General features: G+C 35.6%; 1 protein-coding gene across 3 annotated transcripts in view; it reads left to right on the top strand.

Annotated features, from left to right (window-relative positions):
- The window catches only part of FAF1 (Fas associated factor 1), a 508,536-nt gene that overhangs the window by 200,421 nt on the left and 292,297 nt on the right, over positions 1–15,818 (top strand). For all 3 annotated transcript variants that reach the window (XM_027059229.2, XM_015070778.3, XM_015070768.3), the window contains one exon: positions 4,515–4,606. In XM_027059229.2, the coding sequence (XP_026915030.1) occupies positions 4,515–4,606 (92 nt within the window). The remainder of the gene's footprint in view (positions 1–4,514; positions 4,607–15,818) is intronic.

The following is a 15,818-nucleotide window of genomic DNA, read 5'->3' as shown; positions in this document are numbered from 1 at the left end:
TCCTAAGATCAAGAACAATGCAGGGTCCACTCATAAAACATCTATTCAGCGCTTTGTAGAAGACATGCAAATAGCCAGTAAGCACACAAAAAGGTGTTCAGTTTTGTTAGTTATTATTAATCTTCAGGGAATATAAATTAAAGCCACAGTTCAAAACCACGCCCACTGGAAAGGCTAAAATACAAAAAGAAAGTTCTTATTCATAGTGATATGTGGCAACGGGAACTTTGGTGGAGTGCATGATGGTATAATCACTTTGGAAAAGTTTGGCAGTTTTTTATAAAGTTGATCATACAATCTAACAATTCCATTCTTAGGTATTTATTCAAGAAAAATCAACACATATTTACAAAAGAGTTTTCACAATAAGTTCATAGTAGCTTTTTTTTTTTGCAGTAGGGAAAAAAACCAGAAACAACCCAGATAGTCATCAGCTGGTGAATGTATAAACATTGTGCTCTGTCCATATGTATTTTCTTTGCTGCTGTGTAACAAAGGCTGCAATTAGTATGTTACCTCAAGGCTCAATTAGGGAAGTGTATACACTTTTGAGATTACTAATGTGGTTGCTGACAGGATTTATTTCCATGTGGGCTGTTGAACTGAGAGACTCAGCTCTTCACTCACTCTTGGTTGGAGGCTTCTCTCCCTTCCTTATTATGTTTGTCTCTCCATATACCAATTCAAAACAAGACAGTTGGTTTCATGAGAGTGAACGAGTAAAGGTCAAGAGAGAGTGCGCTAAGAAGATGGAAACTGTAGTCTTGTAACCTATCTCAGAAGTCCACATCCCATCACCATTATTATATTGTCTTCATTAGAAGTAACGTGGTACAGCCCATGCTCACAGGGAGGGAATTACAAAGGACATGAATACCATGAGGTGGAGAGCATTGAAAGCCATTTCAGAAGCTGCCTATCTTACAATATAATAGAATACTACTAAACAAGGAAAAAGAACTTTATTGGTACACACAGAAATATAGGTGAAGATCAAAAACATTATGCAGAGCAAAAGAACCCAGACATAAAAGATAACAGACAAAACTCATCTTTAGAGTAAGAAGGAAGAAGATCCATGGTTGGGTAGGGTTAGGTTTTTGTTTCAAAGAGGTATGAGTACCTTTTTGTGATATAGGAAATGTTCTTTATCTTAATTGTGGCAGTGGTTGCATTGTTGTATATATTTATCAAAACTCATGAGTGAGTTTTATTATATGTAAATCATAATCTAAGTTGGGGTTTTGAAAAGTATGCTATTGAATTCAATGGCTTTTTTAAAAAAAAACTTTTTCTAGTTTTATTGAGATATAATTGATAAGCAACACTGTATAAGTTTAAGGTGTACATCATAATGACTTACATATATTGCAAAATGATTACCATTATGAGTTTAGTTAACATCCATCATCTCATGTAAATACAAAAAAAAAAAAGCTTTTTCTCTCTGTGATAGTAATTCGTAGGATTTACTCTCTTAACAACTTTAAAATGTAGCATACAGTAATGTTAACTATAGTCATCATGTTATATATTACATCCCTAGTACTTATTTGTATAATAACTGGAAGTTCTACCATTGACCACCTTTGTCCCATTCCCCAACTCCCTACTTCTGGTTACTATAATCTGGTCTTTTTCCTTTGAGTTTCTTTTCTTTTCTTTTTCTTTTTTTTTGGATTCCCCATGTAGTTGAGTTATACAGTATTATTAGTCTTTCTATGTCTGACTTCTTTGACTTAGCATAATGCCTTCAAGGTCCCATGTTGTCAAAAATGGCAGAATTTCCTTCCTTTTTTTAATGATTGAATAATATTGAAATGTATATATGCATAACAACCTCTTTATCCATTGATCTGTCAGTGGACACTTAGGTTGCTTCCATATTTTGGAAGATATTGGATATTCCATATGGAAGATATTCCATATTTTGGAAGCATTGTAGATAATGCTGCTATGAACATAAGGGTGCAGATATCTCTTTGACATAGTGTTTTTATTTCCTTTGGATATATTGTTGGATCATATGATAGTTCTATTTTTAATTTTTTGAGGACCCTCCATGCTGTTTTCTATAGTGGTTGTACTAATTTATAGTCCCACCAACGGTGTCCTTTTCTCCACATTTTTGCTGGCATTTGATAACAGCCATTCTAATAGACATGAGGTGATATCTCACTGTGGTTTTGACTTGTGTTTCCCTAATAATTTGTGATCTTGAGCACCTTTTTGTGTACCTATAGACCATTTGTATATCTTTTTTAGAAAAATATCTATTCAGGACCATGGCCCATTTTTAATTGTGTGTGTTGCTGTTGTATTGTGAGCTCTTTATATATTTTGGGTAGTAACTCCTATCAGTTTGCAAATTCAGTGGACTGTTCTTGATGACATCTATATTATCTTCACATTTTTCAGGTAACATACCAGGGTGCTATAGTGTCAGTGCTATGTTGTGTTAAGATCTTTGGTATCAGATATGGATAGACCCATATATGGATAGACCCATATATGAATACTGCCTCTGAAACTTGCTGCATTCTAGTGCTTCATTGACCTGAATTATTTCAGATATCCCTGAAACAGTAACTACTGTCTATTGACAACCTATACTGGCCAGGCACTATGCTAAACATTTATGTGTGTATTACCTTAGTTAATACAATCAAAATAACTAACATTTTTATAGTCCCTTGTGTATATTGGGTACATACTGATACAAAACATTTCCCATGCCTTTACGTGATTTGACCCCAATGAAGGGTTGATAGTATAATTATCCCCATGTCACAGAAGAAATTGAGACCAACAGAGAATAAATTTTTAAAATATGAGGAACTCAAGTTTGTTGTCAGGATTCTGGTTTTGTTTTCTGTTCCTTTCTACCAGGAATTATTTATATGTTACCTAAGCATGCTGCAAAGAGTAACTGGGTCTTCAACTTAAAATCTTTTTGTTTTTCCTTTAAGAAACTTCTTTTAGGCTATGAATGCTAAGAGTGTCTCCAAGAGTCTAAGTGGAAGGTGTCAGGTGAAGATCGGTTTCTAAGAGGAAAGCACTGGGCAGACTTACAAGAGCACAAGCCCAGTTCCAGACAAGTACTCTTCTAGAAATACCAACCTTAACCACAAGCGAAAATACAATGTTTATATGTATTTGATATTAAAAGTATGGCTCATTTTTCTACTATTTCCATAAACACAACAATATTTTGTCAGCAGTGATGTTTTTGAAGGCCAAGGTTGATAAAGTTTGTGCTTGTAAAATATATTGTGATGTTTAATCACTAATCAAAAGTGCCCAGATAGGAATTTTCTTTGGGGAAGTAAAACCATGTCACGAAGGCCATGAAGTTTTTGATTGTAGCATTGCTTACTTTGGCAACTGTGTTTCTATAGTACTTGGGTAGCATAAGCTTCCTCTCCCCACCCCCCACCGGCCACCATTTTTTCCTTTATCAGCATGGAATTATTTTTCCTCTTTTAATATATGACATAATCAGTTCTTTCAGTATTCATTCACTTATTACAAATGGGATTGAACCTAAAAGTATAGACTAGCACCAACCTAATAAAAGTTAAATACATGTAATCTTTGTACATTCTGATTCAACAATCTATAGTTCCAGAAATTAGCTGATTGATTTACATGTAGACTTGATTCCTGAAAAATGATTTGTGGGGCACTGGGAAAACTTTGATTCCTCACTGTTTTTCATTAGCATCATGTTCATTTTTGCTTTTTATCTTTAAGTCTTTTGTCTTCACTGAATAGAGTAACCTTTGGTTTGGCTCTCTTTCATAAGCCAACTCTCCTTCAGGCTGAGTTTAAGTTTTCTCTCTCTCATTAAAGCCTTCTCTGACTATCCAACATATTTTTTTTTTCTTTTTTGAAATTCTGTTGCCTTTCTCTTTAAAACAATTTAAGTTTTCTTCTATATTATGTACATTAGCTTTATTTTTTCAGTTGCTTTTGTGGATGTTATCTCTTTTTATCTTTGGGCCCTGGAAATAGTTAAGAATAGCAATATTATTCCCCATTTTATGATGCAAAACCTAAGAATGGATATTTTATTTATTCCAAGATAAGACTTTAATCCAAATCTTCATTCCAAAATCTGCTTTCCTTCTATAATACCTCAAGTTTTATACTTTACCTGCTATTCCTACCACATGCTGAGCATTTAGTGGTATTGTCAATTGATTGGTTTAAAACAGATTATTTACCCCCAATCACTGATAACTATTTCTTTTAAAAAGATATGCAGTTAATTAACTAGTTAATTAATTGTAGAGTCTTTTATCAGAATTAATCTTGAAGCCTAAATTCTTCAAAGGGACATTTTATTTGATCAAGATTTGAAGTTTGGACTATGGAAATTTTTCTTATTTATTCATCAGAGAAATGTCACTGACTGTGCACCATATGCTTAATATCAAAGCTAGCCCTGGATATAGACAAGTGATGATTGCATTATTTTGTTAGTAATATTCAGTCTTTTCTTATTTATACAGGAGAGATTAAACAGATTCTAGAAAATGAACTTCAGATACCTGTGTCTAAAATGCTGTTAAAAGGCTGGAAGACCGGAGATGTGGAAGACAGTGTGAGTTTCTTAATTGCCTAAAATAAAAGAATATGAAGTTATACAATTGACTAAATGATGTATTAAAAAATGGTTTTTATTAGTTTTTATTACATATGACAGAAGTAGATTTTGGTAAAATAGTAACTTAGTTTAAAGAATCAGCAAACAGTGTTTTTCAAGTGAAAACATTTTCATGATAAACTAACAGTAGTTTTGAATGAGTTAGGTATGTAATTGAAAACAGTATATGGCATATTTTTCATATTTCTAACTGTTATATAGGAGTTAGTTTGGCATTCTTTTTGAGAGCCTTTACTTTTTTCTCGAACCTCATAGGGTGTCATTAAGTACCCTGGAACAATAATGTACTAAACAATTACTTATTGACCTGAAGGAAGTCACATACAATGTATATATATATATATATGCCAAATACTGATAATAGAACAGAGATAATAATAGCAAATTTTTTAAATTTGGAAAATTTAAATGGTGAGAATCATTGTTTACTTGGATAGTGGGAAGTGCATGGAATGAATTGTATTTTAAGAATTTTCATAAAGTGTTGCCATTATAAGGCAGTAGTTGCTATTCTTAAGGACCCAGCAGCAGCCTCAGGTATTAAATATTTCATACACTTTTTCTTTGACAGAGAAAGTGGGGACAGATGGAAAGGAAATGAATTAACTCTAAAGTTTTAGATGTTTGAGGTAGAAATAATTATCAAATCTTTTCATACTAGTTATTAACTTGGTATTTCAGTATCTAGGCATAAACATAGAATCTTCAATTTTTGGTTCAGTTCTTTGTCAGTGACTTCTGGTAGACATTGTGCTTGTAAATATCTATATGTGAGTTCGTTTGGTATATGGAGATGTTCTGAGTATTTAAATAAGATATTTACATGAATTTCACATTAGCAAGGTATTTATAGATTTAGGTTTAAGTTACTGAAGTACTGTTTTAGGGGTCAGCAGCCTTTTTCTATACAGAAACAGGTTGTAAATCTTTTAGGCTTTGTGGGCAATATAGTCTCCCTTGCAGCTACTCAATTCTGTGTCATAGTGTGAAAGGAGCCACAGGCCATATGTGAAAATGTGAAGCGCTACTGTGTTCCAATAAATCTTTATGGATGCAGAAATTTTAATTTTATATAATTTCACATACTACGAAATACTTTGTTAAAATTTTCAACCATTTAAAAATGTAAAAATTATTCTTAACTTACAGGCCATATACAAAGAGGCAATGACCTAGATTTGTCCCATAGGCATAGTTTGCTGACCCCTGGTGGGTACTATATGGCTGTTGTAATTGAAACATAGGTTAAAAAAATAAAAAGAAGTGCTGCCTGAGTAAATCAACAACCTTGGCAGAAATAAAACACGAAAATGCATTAGTTTATATAGCTGTATCATTTATGTGTTCATTTACTGGGAAGCCTATGGATATGAATCAGTTGTACATGGCATTTTCAGTAGTTTATGAAGAGAAAGACAATTATTTTGAAAATGTTCTTAAAGCTATCTGTTCTAATATTTGAACATAGTCTTTTGTTACCAACAATATTTTCAGTTTCTGTATACTCTTTTCCCAAGATGATTTCTGATATTCCTATGCCATTAATTTTCTGATTGCTCCCGAATGTATATTTCCAGGTTATACTGTTGTGAATTCATTTATCCACATTGGTAATTCACTTTTGTACTTGCATACCTTATTAGCATCTTTAAGTTAACATGTTTAAAATGGGGCTCTTGGTTTTTCTTCCCATGCCATTTCTCTATCAGTTTCCCTCCAATAAATGGCAGCACTGTATAGCCACTAATGAATACAAAAATATGGGCATCCAGTCTTTTCCCATTTCAAATAACACCTAATCCTTTGGTAAGTGCTATGACATCTGTCTCCAAAATATACCTCAACTGTGGTCACGTTTCACTATTTTTATTCCACTGCCTAATCCAAGCCATTAGCATCTCATGCCTGGATCAATGCAATAGCTTCATCATTGTTTTCCCAGCATTTTTCTTGAGTTCTTCCTTACATTCTCCACATAGCAGCCAGAATGATCTTTTGAAAACATAAATTGAATTATATAACTCTGCTGTTAAAACATAGTTTTTTGTTGCACTTTAAATAAAACTCACCGTGGTTCAAAAGGCATTGTATTATTTACCCACTGTTCACCTCTACAACCTTTAGCCTTCCTTACCTCACTTTACATGATGCAGCCATAGAAACCTCCTTTTAATTCTTCTAATAGGCCCAAGCCCTTTATGTCTTTACCTGTCCCTTTAACTGCTTGGAATGCTTTATCCCCAATTCTTCATATGGGTACCTCTATTTCATCCTTCAAGTCTCAGTTTAAACATTACTTTCTCTAACAGGCCTCTGTATAAAACTAGGTTCCCATCCCAGCATTCTCCATCATAGTACCTTGAGCAAATGTTTGTGGAATGAATGAAGGAATGAATGAATAAAAGTATCCATTTATTTAATTATGCCATGTGTGGTTTGAGAGGGAAGATTCAGTGGAAAATCTATGGATGATAGCATAGCAAAAGGTAGTAGTTACCATCCAAATGGTAAGAGTATTTACAGTAATCCACCAAGTAAGAAAATGAAAGATGAAAAGGTAAAAATAACTTTCCTGTGTATGCATGTGTTTTGCTTGCATGTTAGCTCTGTAAAGGTCACACATCAATTTCAAAAGGGCTTACACATATTTTAAAGATTCAGAACATAAAGGTTTCTGTACAGATTGTAAACTTATGAGTAATTGCCTAATATAGTATTTTTGCAGACCATGCATTACAAACCATTAATGGGTTGTAAAGTGACATGAGTGGGTTATAGCCCACATTAAAAAACCAAATAGAATAGAAGATGTCAGAGTATTTTGCAAACAGTAAGGGTAAGTATTTTTATTTATTTAACAGATAGCTAATATGAGTCAACAGTAAATCCCAGTGTCCTTGTATACTTAGAGTAAGATGGACCTTCTTGGAGTGGGATCAAGAATGAATTCTATGCTTGGGTAAGATCAGCCTCCCTATGTGTCTCTACTTTCATCTGTAGGATTAAGAGAGATTCCTAGACATCGCACTCCACCTTGCTTTCCAACACTTTCAGCCTGGACATTATTATTTGATTGTACCACAACTAATTTCATTCCATCTCTTCCTGCTGTTTATGCTGGTCACTACAAGGAGTTTAAGATTCTCATATCATCCCTCACTAAAATTTCCATAGCTCCATCTGTCTCTAGCCTTTTCCTCTACAATGCCTGGGACCCTGTGTTATTCTCTGTGGAACTAATTTTATTATTAGCAAAATTCCTTCTGTTGTCAACCTCTTCCCTGCACACTCCCTCCACCATCTTCCTCTGACTGAAATCTGCCTTCCTGAGGACATTGTTTCTTTGTAGCCTTCTCCGTGTTCATTGCTTTTCCTTAGCAGCCATCATAACAGTGGACTAACTGGTAAAATATGTGTCCTTATTGCTCCTCACTTCCACTTCTGGACCTTTATCAGTCCTTCTCTAAAAATCTTCAGCTTTGAATTTGATGTCAAAAGATCATCACCTACTTATTGAGGTGTTTCCCCTCATTTCCTGATAATTTTTAGTTATTGGTCTAGAATTGCTCTCTGTCTTCTTTTTTTTTTAATGTCATGCAGTATGTATGTATTTTTTTTAATTTACATCCAAGTTAGTTAGCATGTAGTGCAATAATGATTATAAGAGTAGAATCCTGTGATTTATCCCCTACGTATAACACCTAGTGCTCATCCCAACAAGTATCTTCCTTAATGCCCCTTGCCCACTTAGCCCTTCCCCCCACCCACAACCCCTCCAGCAACCCTCAGTTCATTCTCTATACTTGAGTCTCTTATATTTTGTCCCCCTCCTTGTTTTTATATTATTTTTCTTCCCTTCCCTTATGTTCATCTGTTTTGTATCTTAAATTCCACACGAGTGAAATTATATGATATTTGTCTTTCTCTGACTAATTTTGCTTAGCATAATGCACTCTACTTCCATCCACGTTGTTGCACATGGCAGGATTTCATTCTTTTTGATTGTCAAGTAATACGCCATTTTGTGTATATACATACACACACTCACACACACACACACACACACACAACACACAATGGGCTCTTTCCCACTTGTTCTCTTAGCCAACAATGGCCATTATTGATAGCGCTGCTATAAACATTGGGGTGGATGTGACCCTTCGAAACAGCACACCTGTATCCTTTGAATAAATACCTAGTAGTGCAATTGTTGGGATGTAGGGTAGTTCTATTTTTAATTTTTTGAGGAACTTCATACCGTTTTCCACAGTGGCTACACCAGTTCGCATTCCCACTAGCAGTGCAAAAGAGATCTTCTTTCTCTACATCCTTGCCAACATCTGTCATTGCCTGCATTGTTAATTTTAGTCATTCTGACAGGTGTGAGGTGGTATCTTATTGTGGTTTTGATTTGTATTCCCCCCCCCCTTTTTTTTTAATTACATTTCCTTTGTGATGAGTGGTGTTGGCATTTTTTCATGTGTCTGATAGCCATCTGTATGTCTTCTTTGGAAAAGTGCCTATTCATGTCTTTTGCCCATTTCTTCACTAGATTATTTGTTTTTTGAATATTGAGTTTGATAAATTCTTTATAGATTTTGGATACCAACCCTTTATCTGATATGTCATTTGCAAATATCTTCTCCCATTCTTTTGGTTGCCTTTTAGTTTTGCTGATTGTTTCCTTCATCATGCAGAAGCTTTTTATTTTTATGACTTCCCAATAGTTTATTTTTGCTTTTATTTCCCTTGCTTCTGGAGATGTGTTGAGTAAGAAGTTGCTGCAGCCAAGGTCAAAGAGGTTTTTGCCTGCTTTCTCCTTGAGGATTTTGATGGCTTCCTGTCTTATGTTTAGGTCTTTCATCCATTTTGAGTTTGTTTTTGTGTGTGGTGTAAGAAAGTGGTCCAGGTTCATTCTTCACGTTGCTGTCCAGTCTTCCCAGCATCATGTGCTAAAGAGACTGTCTTTATTCCATTGGATATTTGTTCCTGCTTGTCAAAGATTAGTTGGTCATACATTTGTGGGTCCATTTCTGGGTTCTCTATTCTGTTTGACTGGTCTAAGTGTCTGTTTTTGAGCCAGTACTATACTGTCTTGATGATTACAGCTTTGTAATACGTCCGGAATTGTGATGCCTCCAGCTTTGGTTTTCTTTTTCAGGATTGTTTTGGCTCCTCTGGGTCTTTTCTGGTTCCATACACATTTTAGGATTGTTTGTTCCAGCTCTGAAGAATGCTGGTGTTTTTTTGATAGGGATTGCATTGAATATGTATATTGCTTTGGGTAGTATCGACATTTTAACAATATTTGTTCTTCCAATCCATAAGCATGGAATATTTTTCCATTTTTTTTTGTGTCTTCTTCAATTTCTCTCATAAGCTTTCTACAGTTTTCAGTGTATAGATTTTTCACTTCTTTGGTTAGGTTTATTCCCAACTGTTTTATGGTTTTGGGTGCAATTGTAAATGGGATTTTTCCCTTAATTTCTCTTTCTGTTGTTTCATTATTGGTGGATAGAAATGCAACCGATTTCTTTGCATTGATTTTATATCTTGCAACTTTGCTGATTTCATGGGTCAGTTCTGGCAAGTTTTTGGTGGAATCTTTTGGGTTTTCCACATAGAATATCATATGGTCTGTGAAGAGTGAAAGTGTGACACTCTCCTTGCCAATCTGGATGCCTTTTATTTCCTTTTGTTGTCTGATGCTGAGGCTAAGACTTCTAATACTATGTTGAATAACAGTGGTGAGAGTGTACTTCCCTGTCATGTTCCTGACCTTAGAGAGAAAGCTCTCAGTTTTTTCCCCATGGAGGATGAGATTAGCGTTGGGTCGTTCAAATATGGCTTTTATGATCTTGAGGTATGATCCTTGTATCCCTACTTTCTTGAGGGTTTTTTATCAAGAAAGGATGCTGTATTTTGTCAAATGCTTTCTCTGCATCTAATGAAAGGATCATGTGGTTCTTATTCTTTTCTTTTGTTAAGGTGATGTGTCACATTGATTGATTTGCAGATATTGAACCAGCCCTGCATCCCAGGTATAAATGCCACTTGATCATAATGAATAATCCTTTTAATGTATTGTTGACTCCAGTTGGCTAGTATCTTGTTGAGGATTTTTGCATCTATGTTCATCAAGGAAATTAGTCCATTGTTCTCCTTTTTAATGGGGTCTTTGGTTTCTGAATCAAGGTGATGCTGGCCTTGTAGCATGAGTTTGGAAGTTTTCCTTCCATTTCTGTTTTTGGAACAGCTTCAAAAGAATAAGTGTTAACTCTTCTTTAAATGTTTGGTGGAATTCGCCTGCAAAGCCATCTGGCCCTGGACTCTTGTTTTGGGGGAGGTTTTTTATTACTAATTAAATTTCTTTACTGGTTATGGATCTGTTCAAACTTTCTATTTCTTCCTGTTTCAGTTTAGGTAATTTATATGTTTCTAGGAATTTGTCCACTACTTACAGATTGCCCAGTTTATTGGTATATAATTGATCATGATATTCTCTTATTGTTTGTATTTCTGCTGTGTTGGTTATGATTTCTCCTCTTTCATTCTTGATTTGATTTACTTGGGTCCTTTTTCTTTTTGATCAAACTGGCTAGGGATTTATAATTTTGTTAATTCTTTCAAAGAACCAACTCCTGGTTTCATTGATCTTTTCTACTTTATTTATTTATTTATTTATTTATTTTTATTTTTGTTTTAATTAATTTATTTTTTTCAGATAGCATTGATTTCTGCTCTAATCTTTATTATTTCCCATCTTCTGCTGGTTTTGAGTTCTTTTTGCTGTTCTTTTTTTCAGCTCTTTAAGGTTTAAGGTTAGGTTGTATATCTGAGACCTTTTTTCCTTCTTTAGGAAGGCCTGGATTACTATATACTTCCCTATTGTGACCACCTTTGCTACATGCCAGTGGTTTTGATCAGTCGTGTTATCATTTTCATTTGCTTCAATGTACTTTTTAAACTCCCCTTTAACTTCTTGGTTAACCTGTTCATTATTTAATAGAATGTTCTTTAATCTCCAAGTATTCATGGTCTTTCCAAATTTTTTCCTGTAGTTGATTTCAAGTTTCATAGTGTTGTGGTCTGAAAATATGCATGGTATGATCTTGATTTTTTTCTACTTGTTGAGGGCTGATTTGTGTCCCAGTATATGATCTATTCTGGAGAATGTTCCATGTGTACTTGAGAAGAATGCATATTCCACTGCTTTAGAATGAAATGTTCTGAATATCTGTTAAGTCCATCTGGTCCAAGATGTCATTCAAAGCCATTGTTTCCTTGTTGATTTTCTGCCTAGATGATCTGTCCATTGTTGTAAGTGGAGTGTTGAATTCCCCTACTATAATAGCATTATTATCAATGAGTTTCTTCATGTTTGTGATTAATTGGTTTATATATTTGGGTGTTTCACGTTGGGGCATAACTGTTTATAATTGTTAGGTCTTGATGGATAGACCCCTTAATTATGATATAATGCCCTTCTTCATCTCTTGTTACATTCTTTAAAAAAAATTTTTTTTAACGTTTATTTATTTTTGAGAGAGAGAAAGAGAGAGAGAGAACGAACACGAGCAGGAGAGGGCCAGAGAAAGATGGAGACGCAGAATCTGAAGCACCTCCAGGCTCTGAGCTGTCAGTACAGAGCCCAACTGGGGCTTGAACTCACAAGCTATGAGATCATGACCTGAGCCAAAGTTGGACACTTAACTGACTGAGCTACCCAGGCGCCCCTACATTCTTTATTTTAAAATCTACATTGTCTGATATAAGTGTGGCTACTCTGGCTTTCTTTTGGCAACCATTAGCATGATAGATGGTTCTCCATCCCCTTACTTTCAATATGAAGATGTCCTTAGAGATAAAATGGGTCTTGTAAACAGCATATAGAAGGATCTTTTTTTTCTTATCCATGCGATACCCTGTGTCTTTTGATTGGAGCCTTTAGCCCATTGACATTAGAGTGAGTACTGAAAGATATGAATTTATTGCCATTTTGTTGCCTGTAGAATTGAAGTTTCTGATGGTGTTCTCTGGTCCTTTGTTGTCTTTGTTGCCTTTGGTCTCTTTTTGTTTTTGTTTTTTGTTTTGTTTTGTTTTTTCATCTTTTCTCCCCTCAAAGAGTCCCCCTTAAATTTCTTGCAGGACTGGTTTAGTGGTCATGAATTCCTTTAGTTTTTGTTTGGGAAACTTGTTATCTCTCCTTTTATTTTGAATGGCAGCCTTGCTGGGTAACGAATTCTTGGCTGCATATTTTTATGGTTCATCACACTTAATATATCCTGCCACTCCTTTCTGGCCTGCCAAGTTTCTGTGTATAGGTCTGCTGTGAACCTGATCTCTCTTCCCTTATAGGTTAAGGATTTTTTTCCCCTTGCTACTTTCATATTTCTTTCCTTGTCTGTGTATTTTGTACATTTGACTATGATATGCCTTGTTGATGGTCATTTTTTGTTGAATCTAATGGGAGTTCTCTGTACTTGTTGGATTTTGATGTCTGTGTCTTTTCCATAGTTTAGGAAAGTTTTCCGCTATGATTTGCTCACATAAACCTCCCACCCCTTCTGTCTTTCTCTTCATCTTCTGGGACTCCTTTGTTTCAGATGCCTTTCTTTTTTAATGAGTCACTGAGTTCTCTATGTCTTGTATCGTGCTTTTTTGCCTTACTTTCCCTCTTTTTCCTGCATCATTATCTCCATAATTTTGTCTTCTATATCACTGATTCGCTGCTCTGATTCATCCACCCTTGCTGCTGTAGCATATATTTGAGATTGCATGTCAGATATAGCATTTTTAATTTTTTCTTGACTGGATTTTACTTCTTTTATCTCTGCAGAAAGGGATTCTATGCTTTTTTCAACCCCAGCTAATACTCTTATTATTATGATTCTAAATTTTAGTTCAGACATCTTGCTTATATCTGTGTTGATTAAGTCCCTGGCTATCCTTTCTTCCTGTACTTTCTTTTGAGGTGAATTCCTTCATTTTGTCATTTTGGAGGAAGGAAAAGTATTAGTGAAATAAAAAAAATAAAAGTTTCAAAATTAAAACCAACAGAAAAAATCAAATAAAGGGAGCTAGATGCTAGGTGTGCTCTGGTCTGGTTTTTGAAAGAAGCTGATAGAATAGAGAAAAAAGGGGAAGAAAAGAAAAAAAAAGGTAAAACATTTAAAATAAAAAATTATACAATAAAATAGAATAGAATGAAATGAAGAAAGTAAAATAGAATAAAAAAATTTACAAGAGAATATAGTAAAAAAATTTTGTAAAAATGGGAAATAAAAATAAATTCTTTCTGTATCCAAGAATAAGAGAAAAAGAAAAGGGAGAAAAAAACCACCAAATAGATGGACCAGGAAACAGAAGAAAATCTGAATGAAATTACATCCGGTTTCCCCTAGAAGTCTAAATGTGAAGCACTTTATAGTCCTTACACTAAGCAGAGAGAGAGACTTGTGTTGGTCTCCTAGGGCCTGAGCTTGGTTGGCGCAGTTGGTTGGAGCCTGGTGCAAGGGCTCTCTTCTCCACTAATTGGTACTGTTTAGCTTACTGGGGTGGATTGGTTGGCAGGCATGCATGTCTATGCGAATGCATGGGAGAGGTGAAAATGGGGTTACCCAGCTTCCCAGTCTCTGGCTCTGGAACTCTGTGCTCTCACAGACCAGCAGTCAAGCACCCCACCTTTGTCTTTGGCTTCTATCCACTCCCTACTTCTACACTGCCTGTGTCCATGCTGTCAGCCTGTCAGGCGGAAGCTCCCTCCTGAATTATATCTCATATGGGGCTGTGTTTCCAAATCCCTCACTTTTCAGAAACCTGTGGCTTGGACCCTCTCTGACCCTATGGGGGAGGGTCTCGCTGGGCAATGGCCAGGTGCCTGCTTGCCCCTTGGGACCATGCATGCGGCTATGCTGTTGCAGAAGTTCAGAGATTGTAGACAGGTGCCTGCCTGCCACAGAAAAAATTTGAGTAATTGCATAGCAGGAGAGGTTCAGGGCTTATGGCAGAATACAACATACAGCCAGTGCCAGGTTTCATCACACCATGGTGTCTTTGTTCCAATATGAGTGAATGTGGCTGTTCTCCAGGGTCTGTTGGGACCTTTGCCTGTGGGGAGACGGTACAGCCTCTACCAAATGCTCTCGTAGGAGGAGAACCACTTCTCCTCCTATGGTCCCCAGACCTCTCAGACCTCATGTTCCAGGGGATTCACCTTTCTCTATCCTAATTCTTGGTAATTTAAATATCTTTGTAAATGGTTCTTCCAGTACCTCGGACTCTTAGTTTCTTGAATTTCTTTCCTACAGAGGTCTTTTTTTCTCCAACCTGTATCAGCTATATCTCCCATTCTCCTATCATTTAATTATAATTCTCAAATCTTAATTTGAGGCTTTGATTTTCTGCTTACCATATCTCATCTTTCTAGCTCATTTCCTTTGGTGTCCTAACTCCAGCAGTCCTTCAATACTACTTAGGCCTCTAATCCATTGTTTCTACCATCTGCTCAAGATGATTACCTCTTTGATGTTTTTTCTTCCTTCCTTACAATGGGTTAAATCCCACGGTTAATCATTATAATCACTTTCTTGTGTATAATCCCAACTCTTCCTTTAAAGATCCTGCATGACAAAAATCCTTACTTTTGATAAATCCAACTCCATCTATTCTGTGCCTTACAGCTAAAAGTGGCTGCAGACAAATAAAATCGTGGTGTTGGTGTACCTTTAAATTCATGACCATGGTCTTTAGAGAGCCCCTTAATGTTGCTAGGCAGTCACAGTATATTTACCTGGTTTATCTACACTCCTAAATGGTTATTTTGTACTTGTCCTCTCCTCAGGCCTTTAAAGCACCTTTCCCTTATTCTCACTCTCAACTGATGCCTTTCTTTCCTGTTTTGTTTCACTGACAAAATAAAGGCAATATAAGCAAAATTCTACAAATTCCCAGCTTGGTCTCTGTTTACTTACCTGCATTTTACAAAAGTATTCTCCTTTTGTTACTCTAGATGGCTTGTCCAGTCTCCTATCGAAGACCAAGCCTCCATGTTTGCTTTGGATTGCATTCTTTATCCCCTCTGGCCTATTCAAGGATTTGACCTAATTCTTCCCTGTGTTTCCTGCGTCATTGGTATTTTTCTCTAATA

Source organism: Acinonyx jubatus, chromosome C1 (genome assembly GCF_027475565.1).
Source record: "Acinonyx jubatus isolate Ajub_Pintada_27869175 chromosome C1, VMU_Ajub_asm_v1.0, whole genome shotgun sequence".
NCBI classification, from domain to species: Eukaryota; Metazoa; Chordata; class Mammalia; order Carnivora; family Felidae; genus Acinonyx; species Acinonyx jubatus.
The sequence above is the reverse complement of the archived record's forward strand: the minus strand, read 5'-3'. Positions and strand labels throughout refer to the sequence as shown.